This window comes from Mirounga angustirostris, unplaced genomic scaffold (assembly GCF_029215605.1).
Source record: "Mirounga angustirostris isolate CCGP_5_RB_7025 unplaced genomic scaffold, mMirAng1.0.hap1 SCAF_7, whole genome shotgun sequence".
Classification (NCBI taxonomy): Eukaryota; Metazoa; Chordata; class Mammalia; order Carnivora; family Phocidae; genus Mirounga; species Mirounga angustirostris.
The window spans coordinates 118,190,566-118,203,634 of NW_026991715.1; the positions used below are offsets into that span (position 1 = coordinate 118,190,566).

A 13,069-nucleotide genomic window follows, 5' to 3' on the forward strand; every position below is an offset into this window, starting at 1 on the left:
GCATAGAGTGGCTGAAGGTGTCAAGGGTGGTCTTGGGGCTGTGTGCTTACTGAGAAGCCCAGAGGACTGAATGAGAACACAAGGATAGGGAAGATTCTTCTGAGTGATAGAGAGATTTTTTTTTTAATTTATAGAAATAACAAAATACAAACGTTTATTTTAAAATACCTTTAACAAGACAAAAACAAAAAATTTTTAATTTTTAATTTATAGAAAATTTTTTACTTTATAGAAATTTTTTAATTTATAGAATAAAAACATATTTTAAATTTATAGAAATAACAAAGTACAAATGTTTATTTTAAAATACCTTTAACAAAGACAAGAACAAAAAAATGTTATGAATTATATACTCACGGATATATTTATTTATTTTAAAGATTTATTTATTCATTTGAGAGAGAGAGATAGTGTGAGTGGGGGGAGGGGCAGAGGGAGAGAATTCTCAAACAGACTCCCCACTGAGCAGGTTGCCCGATGTGGAGCTCCTATCCCAGGATCATGACCCGAGCTGAAATCAAAAGTTGGTCGTTTAACTGACTGAGCCACCCAGGTGCCCCCTTATGAGTATATTTAACTAAAATCATGTAAAACTTACATGAAGCAAAAGTTAAAATTTCTCAAGACTCAGTAAAATGGAGATAATGAAATAGAGAGGACTCACCATTACAAAGATGTCAACCCTCCCCAAATTAATCTATAAATCCACTGCAATTTCTATTTAAATTCTACTTTTCTAAGTAACTGATCATGAGAGGTTGATTCAAAAGAATCTGTTAAGTACAAAAACTTTTAGTAAACTAGGAATAAAATAAACTTCCTTTGTATAATTATGTGTATCTACCAAAAAGTATATGTTCAGGTATATATGACCAGCCCAAAGGTCCCCCAAGACATTTAAGATAATCTTCAAGTGGTGGTGCCTGGCTAGTTCAGTCAGTGGAGTGTGTGACTCTTAATCTTGTGGTTGTAGGTTAGAGCCCCATGTTGGCTGTAAAAATTGCTTAAAAATAAAATCTTAAAAATAAATACTCCTCAAGTGAAGTTGAAAGTCAGAAAAGTCTCATATCTCTGCTCAGAGTGATTAAAATAAACTTTTTTTTAAAAGATTTTATTTATTTATTTGACACAGAGAGAGAGACAGCGAGAGAGGGAACACAAGCAGGGGGAGTGGGGGAGGGAGAAGCAGGCTTCCTGGTGAGCAGGGAGCCCAATGCGGGGCTCCATCCCAGGACCCTGGGATCATGACCTGAGCTGAAGGCAGATGCTTAACGACTGAGCCACCCAGGCGCCTCTTAAAATAAACTTTTAATCCCCACAATCTTGGACAAGAATAAACAGCTAAAGATCACCCAACACCCAAGGAAAAGATTTCATATGGAAAAAGAAACCAACAAAAATTATATTTAACAGCAGAATACTGTAGGATTTCTAATTAAAGAAAATAAATCACACTTTCCTCGCTACTATTCAGTATGTTTTGATGAGTATGAGATTTTTTTGGTAATTTTTTCTCATCCTAGGATCTCCTTTCCTGTTCCCACATTTCCCCCTTTACTTTGATTTACTCTCTTTTTTTTTTTTTTTAAAGATTTTATTTATTCATTTGAGACACAAAGATACACAGAGAAAGAGAGCATGAGCAGGGAGAGAGGCAGAGGGAGAAGGAGAAGCAGGCTCCCCGCTGAGCCAGGAGCCTGATTTGGGGCTTGATCCCAGGACCCTGGGATCATGACCTGAGCCAAAGGCAGACACTTAACTATCTGAGCCACCCAGGCACCCCTTTTCTCTCTCTCTCTCTCTCTCTTTTTTTTTTTTGATTTACTCTCTTGATTTGGAGGAGGACTTTCTTCAGTAGCTTGCTGAGAAAAAGTATGGATGGGAGATAAATTTTTTGAGATAGTTCATACTTTAACATGTTTTTATTCTGTCCTCATATTTAGTTGACATTTCAACAGAGCCTACAACTCTAGGTTGGAAACATTTCCCTGCAGAATTTTGGAAGTGCTTCTCTTCCATTAAGAATGTCAAAGCCATTCTATTTTTTGCCAAGTTCTATATCCCCTTCTATGGAACCTACAGGATTTTCTCCTTATCCACAGTGTTCTGAAATTCCACAGTGATGTGCCTTGATATGAGTCTATTTTCATCCAACTGGGAATTTGGTGGAAACCTTCAGCTTGCATTTCCTTCAGTTTTAGTTAATTTTTGAATTATTTCATTGTTGATTTCCTCCATTTTCTTTGTTCTATCTTTCTATTATTTGGATATTAGGCCTCCTGGACTAATCATATAATATTATCTTTTTTCTCTTCTTACAGCCATCTCTGTCCTTCTGCTTTACTTTCTGTGAGGTTTTCCTCAACTTTATTTTCCCAAACTTTTTCATTTCTTTAATCATGTTTTAAAATCTGATCTTTTTTCCCCTTAAATATTCTTTCTCATAATAGCTTGTTCTTTTTTCATAGATGCAATATCATCTCTTAATCTAAGGATTTCTATGGTCATTTTCTATTGAAATTTCTTATCGTTGTATAATTTTTACTAAGTTATGTTTCTTCTGTTCTGGTTTCTCTTTCCATATTAAATCTTTTTCTTGGGTGTTTGGTGATTTTTTGTTATTTATAAGACTGTAGGGATTAAAAGTTTATTTTCATCATTCTGAGCAAATATATGGGACTTTTCTGATTTTCAGATTCATTTGAAGATTATCTTAAATCTTGGGGACCCTTGGCTTGGTCACATACACCTGAGAGTAAAGATAACAGCCAATTAGTAAAAAGATATAGGCTCCAGTTATGGATTGAATAAGTCATGGGACTAAAAGTTACAAGCATAAGGAATATAGTCAGTGTATTATAATAGCTTTATGGTGACAGATGGCAGCTACATTTCTTGTGAGCACAGCATAATGTAGAGAGTTGTGAAATCACTATGTTGTACACCTGAAACTAATGTAACAGCGTGTATCAGCTATAGTTAAATTTAAAAAAAAATTTAAAAAGAAAAGAAAAAAAAAGCGTTCTTAGCATCTAGCATTCAGTGTGTGTGTGGACACTGACCTTCCTATTTTCAGTAAAGTACCCATGCAGCCAGCTATACAGAGACAGAACGAACTTGTACAGTCGCACGGAGTCCCAATCAGGGCCGGACACCTGGTTTAATTCTCTATGGAGTCATCTTAAAATTAGTAATTTTTGAACAATGGATTTGCATTTTAGTTTTGCTCTGAGCCCCACAAATTAGGTGTCTAGTCCTGAGTACTCACACCCTCAAGTCTGCAGATCCAAGACTAAAGACCCTTAGTTTTCCTCTCTTCAGTTTTCTCCGAGGGTGGCAAAAGATTCTTTGCCTAACAACGTACAAGTCAGGTGGGGGTCCAAGGATCTGTTTCTAAATTAAATTTTACACAATTCTCTTTATTCTAGCACTGCTTTTCACCCTTCCTTCCTCTCCCTCAAAAAGTAAGAGTGCCTAAATCTAGGTTTGCATGGGCACCAAGGTCACAGTATGTTGGCAGCTGATTTTTCTCTACCACTTCTATATGTGTTGGCCACAAAATCCATCAAAAAGGCTGTTCTTTATGAACAGTGAGATAGGGTCCTTCCCCTGAATGCTAAACTACATAGTGTGTCCAGTAGAGTACTCTGGTGCTAGCATGCCCCTTCATGGTATTGTGGGTATATAAGGGGAGGTATTGGACACTTGTGCCTTTCTTTCTGGTGATCACATCCATTATAAGTTTTGCCAATAAAATCTGTTCCTTAATTCATTAGAGTGACTTGGTAGCATTTATTCCAAGCTCCAATGCACAAGGCACAGCTTGCAAATTGGATGCATTTTGCACAAAATTACCTCAAGAAAAAAAATACCACTATTGTGCAATCTATAACAATAGTAGTAATGACAACAAAATCACTACAACAAAAATCCACATATTTTGTTTTATGGTTTGCAATACTGCCAAGACATTTATTTTTATCTTTACAACATTGGCAGATATGTACTATTTCCCTGTTTTATAGGAAAGGAAACTGAACTTTGGAGTGGCGATTATTTCTAAATTCACAAAAAGATTAAATGGTAGTGCTGTGACTCAAAACCACGGCCTTCAAATATTCTTTTAACCAGTATGAATCAGCAAGCTTGTCTCATCCACACACACAGGTTTCTCTTTTTCACATACATCTCCATTTTTGCTAATTTTCTACACTGAGAAGAACTAAACCTTCTGCGTTTCCCTTTTGGTCAAAAGTTCCTTAACAAACAAAACCTACGTTTATTAGCTAATCACTCTCCTGAGCAACCATTAATCTTCCAGAATGCATACAAAGCTGCTTTGTATCAGAACCCAAACCCAGAGTTACTACTTATTGATATCGCCCATCTTCAAAAAGACATTTATAGAACACATAACATGTTGTTGATCCTAAAATAGAGTATGCCTTCTCTGCATATTTTATTCTAAAATAAAAGATGGCTGAAAATGTCAGGAAGATAAATCATAATTATTACTATAAATTTACGTAATAATTTTACATTTGTAGAGATTAACATTTATATTAACATAAATTTCAAACATAAAAAAGAGAAAGCAGAAAATACTAGAAGAAAACATAGGATGACTTTATTTTTTTTCTTAAAACAATGAAGGCTTTTTTAAGAAGACTTTTTAAACAGACAAAAGCCATTTTTTAAAAAGACTGGTTAGGGGTGCCTGAGTGGCTCAGTCATTAAGTGTCTGCCTTTGGCTCAGGTCATGATCCCAGGGTCCTGGGATCGAGCCCCACATCGGGCTCCCTGCTTGGTGGGAAGCCTGCTTCTCCCACAAATAATTTTTGGTGATAATGTCACAAGACAAAAGGCATACTGGGAAAAGTTATTACCAAAAACTAAATAGATAGTGACAAATGATGGAAGCAGGTTTGGATTCTCCTGAGGCTTCTGTCCTCACATGGCCTTTTCTGTGTGTGTGTGCGTGCGCGTGTGCTTCCTTTGGTCTCTTCCTCCTTTTTTTTTTTTTTTTTAAATGTAGGCTCCATGCCCAGCGTGGAGCCCAACACGGGGCTTGAACTCATGACCCTGATATCAAGACCTGAGCTGAGTTCAAGAGTCGGATACTTAACCAACTGAGATACCCAGGTGCCCCTCTTCTTCTTATAAGGGTACATATTGGATTAGGTCCAAGAGTAGTCATATTAGATCCTGTGCCTACCCATATGACCTCATTTAACCTTAATTACCTCTTTACAGGCTTATCTCCAAATACAGTTACAATCTAAGCTACTGAGGGTTAGAGCTTCAATGTATGCATTGGGTGGGTGCGGGGGATACAATTCAGTCTATTACACCTTTGATCTGGCAATGGCATCCTTTTCCCTCCCTATCAACTTATTTCTGGTGCCAAGTGACCATAGGGTATCAGCATTTGGTCTCTGATTCTTGACCTTTATGTCAGGATGCCCAGAGAGTCGATTTAGTCACAGGGCTAGTTGAGTCACACAGCAAAAAGTCTGTAGACCTTTTAAGCCATTTCTGACTGGTGGCTATAAGCAATAACTTGGCCCTATACCTATATCAAAGGGACTGTAAAACACAAAACTATATTATAATAAATCCCTATGAAATGTATCCTTAACTCCACTTCCTCTTAGCAGGATCCCCAAAAACGTTCACAGCATGCCATCTGACATGTGGGAAAGTGAGATGCAAGAGCAGTTGGAGTAGAAATAAATGGTCATATTAAATAATTCCAGTTAAAATGTTTACTTTAGCAAATTTTACAAAGACATATGTTAAATGAACATACTACTAGTTCCTGTCCCAGAGCCTTAGAATGTGCATCTGTACCAGTCAGGGATCCAACTTCCCCTCCTAATGAGATGGGCCTCTTTCTGTGTTGAATGGGGTACCTGCATTTGAAGTGAGTACATGGTGTATTAAGTTGGGGAGCATCTGCTTTTGTTTTAAAGAATAAGTATGAAGAAAGGTTGCCTGTCATAGTGGGGAGGACTGGAGTGGATATTCTTGCCATATTTTGAAAACCCTTTGATATTTGGGGAGATTTTCACATTACGAATCCTGCCTTTTCCCTTCGAGGTCAGAACTCAATCACTCAGCCTCTCTTGAGGCTAGCAGTCAGGCATGCTCTCTAGCCTTGGACGCTCCCAGCGGGGTGGGGTGGGGTGGGGGGGTTTGGGGTGGGGGACGGCCTTGCCTGAGGCTCCAAGAAGAGACTCAAAAATCTAGCACCTGGCTGCTGCTCTTTGGCCTTTCCCCGTATCATCTCACTGTTTCTGTCTCTCTATGTGGTTTGGGTTTCTCATGGCATGTTGATCTCAAGGTAGTCCTACTTCTTTCCTGGCAGCTGTCTTGTAAGAACAAGGAGGAAGGAAGTGGATGCTCTTGTGGTTTGGTTCAGGAAACTCACAATGTTACTGTTGCAATATTCGATAGGTCAGAGAGGTAGGTCACAGAGATCACCCAGCTCGAAGAGAGGAGCCACAGGGCCCTCTTTCCCCTTCATGATAAGGACAGTGTCAATGTATTTGTGGCCATATTTAACTCGTCATGCAAGGAGAGGTCAATTTGGACTAGAAAGGTCAGAAAAAGCCATACAAGGAAGGTATCATATAAGCTGGTTTTAAAGAATACAGAACATTTGAAACAATCAAGTGAAGTTGGGATAAGGACAAAAATACTAAATATCTAAAAATAAAACAGTTAATGGGGAGAACACGTTCAAAATGCTTAGCAAACCAAGAATTATGGTTCTTTCTCAATTTATTTTGCTGCAACAACAAAAGCGACAGTGGGAATTAGCCTCAGCTTGGGCAAGTCACTTTTCCCTAATTCATGAACACGTTGATTCAACTGAGATGATTTTTCTTTAAATGAGGTCAACTTACTTGAAGTAAAGTGAATCTGAGCTTATAGGACCAACTGGGGAAGGTCAGTCAGTGTTCAGCTTGTTTGGAGAAGTGCTCATTGTTAAAACTCAGAAGGTACAGACAAATGATTGTAGTTAATCCTGACACAGGATGAAGGGCAGCAAGACAGGGGTATGATTTAGCAACCATTGATCAGAGAATATGGGTTTAGCAAGTCTGGTTATGGTCCTAAGAGAGTCATGATGTAAAATGTTAATCTTACAGGGTCTCTTATAAGGCTTTGTTCAGAAAGGGTTAATCATCATAACCATAATTTTCTCACTGAGAAGAGGCTTTCCTGAGATTTGTAGTTCATAGATAAACAGTTTTCTAGATGAGTGTGTGTGTCCATGTACATACTTCTTGCAGTACATGCAACCTGTTCTGAACCCAGTGCCTGACACTTGGCGGATACTTAGTATTAATTAGATATTACTATGCTTAATGAATTGTATTACTCATATTCTCTTAACACCAATTTAAAAATCTACATCCCTCTGAAATTTCCCCTATATAATATTAAACCGGAAACAGGCATATTTTAGTAATGGCTACCAATTAAAAATTAACCATTCCTTTGTGAAGTGAGCATAGCTCTTGTTTAGCACTTCGGTTTTCAAAATTTGTGTCTGACATTTTCTTTCAATTTTATTTTCTTTTTAAGATTTTATTTATTTGAAAAGAGAGTGAGTGAGAGAGAGCACAAGCGGGGCATGGTGGGGAGGGGGCGAGGGGAGGTAACAGAGGAAGAGGGAGAAGCAGACTCCGCTGCTAAGCAGAGAGCCCTACGCAGGGCTGGATCCAAGGACCGCTGGATCCAAGGACCGCGGGATCATGACCTGAGCAGAAAGCAGCTGCTTAACCAAAATGAGCCACTCAGGCTTTTTTTTTTTTTTTTTTTTGACACTGATATGTAATGAATTTATGAATATCAAACCTGGCATTCTAGAAACAAAGGAAGAGAGTACAAGACTTAGGAGAAATGCTTTAAAAAAATCTTTTAATGTGTTATAACACCCTGGAGAATCATCAGATCTTACTGCTCTTTTATGTTAGAACATAGATTTCTCCTCCCCTCTCCGATAGCTTTTAGTTTTATTTGGTCGGGAGCACTGAAAATTCCAAGCTACAGCCTTGCGTGGTAGGAGACAGCATTATTTTAAACAGTGTTCGAGTTTGAAGGTCAACAGGCTTGTGCCGTTTACACAGTTATCTACTTTGGGTAGTTTTTGTTTCTTGACCTCTAGGTGGCTCCTTAAAAGCTGTGAGGCTAAGCAAACAATAGGAAAAGAAAACAGACACTGTGGGGCCTTGGGACTCCGAAGCCTTAATCTAGAGAGAACCGGTTAAGCCTTCAGAGACTGGAGGGGAAGGTGTGTGCGTTTGGTACGGAGAGCGGAGAAAGAGCCGTCCAGGATTCAGGGCAGCCGGATAGCGCCTTCCACCTGCGCAAGCATAAATCTCCTTAGTAACCCCGGGATGTCCCGGGGCGGGGGGGGGGGGGGGGGGGGGGGGCGGAAAAGTGTTTTCCATCCTCTCATCTGTCCCATCAGAGTGAATAAGTGAACCCTGCTTCAGACGAACTGCAAAGGATAGTCTGCAGACATACATATGTATGCACCCACGTTAGGAGTTTCAAGCTCTCCTGCAGGAGACGAGCTGGACATCACCTGCCGCGTCCTTAGCAAGCTCCCGCCCAGACCTGCTAGAGCCGGGAGGGCGGAGGCAGGAGACGATGCGGCGCGGAGGTGGCTACTGCGCATCCGGGCGCGGCCGCTGCGGTCAGCGTGCTGCATAATTGATGGAGGACTGGGTGCAGTCCTGGGTCGGCTTCGGCGCCGTGAGAGCGTCTCAGGGGAGGAGGGCAGGGCGGCCGGGCCCCTCCCACTCTGCCTTTTGTCGCGTGTCCCGCCCCCCGGGACAGGCAGCAGGCGCCGGGCCACCCGCGAGTGTGCGCAGAAACTTCGGCCACCTACGGCGGTGCGCGAGGAGCGCGGCTGACCCGCCGGCGCCATGCGCGCCCTGCCTGGCCTGCGGGGGCTCCGGGGGCCGCCGCCGCTGCAGCTGCCGCTGCTCCTCCTATGCCTCCTCGCGGCCGTACGCCGGGGCTGGGCGGACGGCAATACCACAGGTGCGAAGGCTACAGGGCCGAGTTGGGGGGACGCGCGAGGCTGGGTCCCGGTAGGCTGAGGGCTTGGCCGACGCGCCGGGGCAGGGTTGGTGTGCAGAGGCGCGGGGAGGCTGGCGACGGCGGGTGGCCAGCGGCGGCCGCCTCCTCCCATTGGCCAGGCTTGGGTTGTCTCAGCTGGACGAGGAGACTGGAGCGGATGGGGCTTCTCCGCTCCAGGGATGGAATCTGGAACCAAGAGCGCCCCGCGAGTCGGGGGCGTTGGTAGTAGGGCAGTCTGGGTGTGCCGAGGGCGAGGGCGGCAGGGTGTGAGGGTGCCGGCGGGAGCAAGGTAGCGACTGGGTTTCCGCAAAAGCGGCAGGATTTCGGAGAGCCACATTCTCCAAGGCCAGCTGCCTTCGCTTGAATTGGTAGTAGGTTTAAATATCACCTCCCTGCCTGGCAGGTGGGTTGGCTTTGCTTTGAGGATGTTTTTTACAACTGAGTTGAAATAACAGCAAACCACAACCAACTAACGAACCGAGGCCCACAACTCATTGGATATTGGGTGTGCGTGTGTGTCTTTTTTTTTTACATACACCATGGTCTTTGAAAGCGAATTTTTTGTGGTTATTGTTTTGATTGTTTAAGAAACTTTGAAAGAGGGATCTATGTGCGAAACATTACCAAAACCAACACCAAATTTGCCATTTTAGCTTCACCTGTTTATAATTACCTTTTATGTTGAAAGTATCTCAATCCAACCTACTTTCTAATTCAGGTTTTTGTGTTAACAAAATTAGGACAGTGGACTGCCAATCAGGTTAGCAAATAGTGCCTATCAGCAACTAAAATTAAGATATTCTACACAAGATCTTCAAACTTTCATAGGAATTCACTTTTATGAACTTATAGCATGTAGAGTTTTTGTAACATAAAGATGGTAAGATAATCCAAAGGATAGGATTATTCCATTTTTACAACTGTCCTTTAAAAGGCCTAGTTGTTAACATCTTGGACAAAACATTTTGGGTTACTTCAGTTTCTAAATTTCCTTGTCCCACTTCCTAGCCACATACCTCTTTTTCATTCAAACTACTTACAAAGAATGGTCAAGGACTTGGGGCTATTTCTAGATTCACTCCTTTTTCACTTAAGACTGTTGCAGCTCTGAGGACCATGGCATTCTGGGTGAGTTCTAGAACTGGGTTTCTCCAGTTGGTTCTATGTTGGAATTATCTGGGAGCTTTAACAGCTGGATCCTGCCCTCAAAATTTTTGATTCAGTTGGCCAGGGATTTAGCCTGAACATCAGGTATTTTGAAAGCGCCCGTGTGATTTTTAGTCACGTGATCCTAAGCGGGTTGAATACCACTGCTTTCAAATTATAATGGCCCAGAGAGTGCACATTGTGTGAATATCTATACTGTTGGTAGCTGGGAGTCAGGTTTAAACTGACATTCACAGCAGACGTCTAAAGAAAAAAGTAGGGAAGAAATGAAAGTGGAATAAATTAGCAAAGTTGTAAATAAATGGGATGACGTATGTAGGTATGGCAAGTGTCTGTGTGTGTATACAGTGTCAGTCGGGCCTTTTAGCTACACTTAAGTTAAAATTGTAGGGGTGCCTGGGTGGCTCAGTCGTTAAGCATCTGCCTTCGGCTCAGGTCATGATCCCAGGGTCCTGGGATCAAGCCCCACATCGGGCTCCCTGCTCCGCGGGGGGCCTGCTTCTCCCTCTCCCACTCCCCTGCTTGTGTTCCCTCTCTCCCTGTGTCTCTCTCTGTCAAATAAATAAAATCTTAAAAAAAAAAAATTGTAGAATGATGTGCTGTATGAAAGTTATGAAGTTAGCATCTCATTTTAAGGCAGAATTAAAAATTGTGAAGCAAACTTATTTTATAGACTCTGTATGGAGCTCTGTGAGATTCAGTTTCCTCTTTGCTAAAGGCTATTATGAAGTTTACTGGGTATTTTTTATCTAGGTGCTTTGAACTACTTGCAAGTAGGTGTTCTATAAGCCTAAGACTTTGGGCCAAATTTTAATAATAAAAATGTTATAATTATATATATAATTATATATTATATATACTGTATAACAACTATGTGCCAGGCATTGCACTGTGCGGTATATAACCCTATGGGTTAGCTTTTATTGTCCCTGACTTTCAGATGAGGACATTGGAATTTAGAGATATTAAATAATGGCCCAATTATATATAATTACTTAAGTAGTAGAGCTAGAAACTTAGCATTGTTCAGTCTGACTTCAATGCTTGTTTTCTTTATTTTTTTATATTTTTAAGTAAGCTCTGAGCCCAACATGGGGCTTGAACTCATGACCCTGAGATCAAGGGTTGTTTGCTCTATGGACTGAGACAGCCAGGCGCCCCCTCCAATGCCTGTTTCCTTAAACACAATACACAGTTGTCTCTCTGAGACAACTGGGTATGTCTTTGAAAGTTTGGAACCACTGACAGAGCACGCTGTATGGATCTAAATGCTTGGTTGGAGCTGAAGGGCATACTAACACACTTGGAGTTCTCAAAGTTAGGCACAGGGACTCACCTTAATTCTTTTAAGCTGTTTCAATTACATAAGAAAGGTAAAGTAACTTTATAAAAGCAAATATTAGATAAATGGGAATATTTAAACATCATTATTATTACTCTTAAGTAGAACAAATTGAGGGAAGGGGTCATGTTTATCTTCTGAAAAATGTGTTTGCAGGGGAATCATTTGAAATGATCGTTGTAAGCTTCTGGAGGACATTGCTTATATACACTCTTGATCAACCACCTTCCTTTCTAGAGACACTCCCCATCCCACATACATACACAGCCACTGCCTAGCAATAAATATTTGTGAGAACAAATATTATTCAAGCACCCACACACTCTTAACATTGTGTTAGTCTGTGTCTAAGCAGAAAACTTCAGCAGTGTTTTAGCAGTTTCAAGTCATTTACATTGTTTAAAGGAACAGATTATAACCTTATCTTTAATGGAGTTATATCTGATGCATCAAAATTGTGACTCTAAATTATCACATTTAAAATAATATACACATTTGTTAAGAATTAGTTCAACTGGCTCTTCCTGTTCTTTTGTCCCCACCTCTTGTCTCCATCTCCTTCTCTTCCTTCTGGGAATGGGTCTTATAGTCATTAGGTTGGGGAGTGCAGGGAGGCAACCTCCTTTGTTGGAGGAAGCCAGAGGGTCCCAGATCAGGGAATTAGAGGCTGAGCCACGTCCGAAGGGCATCCAGGTAGGGGCATGGCCCCATGTGGAGTCTTAGAGCCTGAGCACAGTGAGGTGGGTCCTCCTGCAGAGGGTGGGGGGCCCTAGATCTCAACCTCTGAGCTGAGCAGAGTGACAGGGGCTTCTACACAGGGGCAGCCCGATCCTGATCAGAGGGTGTGGGTTAAGCATGCAGAAGAGCAAGCAGTGGAGGATGTCAGAGCCTGAGTGGGTATGGAAGACATTTCTTTGAGGTCAAGAGTGGCAGTGACAGTGGATATTAGTTGCATACAGGGAGACTGAGCAAATAAGTAAAGCTAGTAAGGATAATAGGATCCAGGTTTTTCTCTAGAGAAGAAGGAAATAAAGGAAAAACTAGAGTGAAGCTTGTGGTGTTGGATTGCGATTGACAGCACTGGCATAAATTCATGACTACAGATCTGTCATCTGTCTTTCATGTCTCTATATAAACAGATATAAATGTATATATGTGTAAATATATGTATAATGCATACATGTCACATATATTTACATATATGTGTGTGTATGGATATACATGCACATATTAGCTCTGTCCACTGAGGTGGAGCAGTGATTTCCCAATAGTGACGAGTCAGATCTTGATCTTGATCTACGTACCATTCTTTACTAATGGTAACTGGGACTTCCTGGAGAAATGGCTGATTTTATGAATAGGGAGGAGAAAGTATAAGACAAGCCCTGAACCTCTTGTGCCAGAGAGCAATGAAGTGCTCAAAGAATGATGGGCCATGTCAAAAGGATACAAAAGCCAGAG

At 41.3% G+C, this 13,069-nt stretch overlaps 1 protein-coding gene across 1 annotated transcript in view; it reads left to right on the forward strand.

Annotated features, from left to right (window-relative positions):
- Positions 1-8,852: 8,852 nt before the first annotated feature.
- The window catches only part of EMB (embigin), a 48,457-nt gene continuing 44,240 nt past the window's right edge, over positions 8,853-13,069 (forward strand). Inside the window, exon 1 of the mRNA XM_045903581.2 lies at positions 8,853-9,060. Within this exon, the coding sequence (XP_045759537.1) occupies positions 8,943-9,060 (118 nt within the window). The 5' untranslated portion in view covers positions 8,853-8,942. The remainder of the gene's footprint in view (positions 9,061-13,069) is intronic.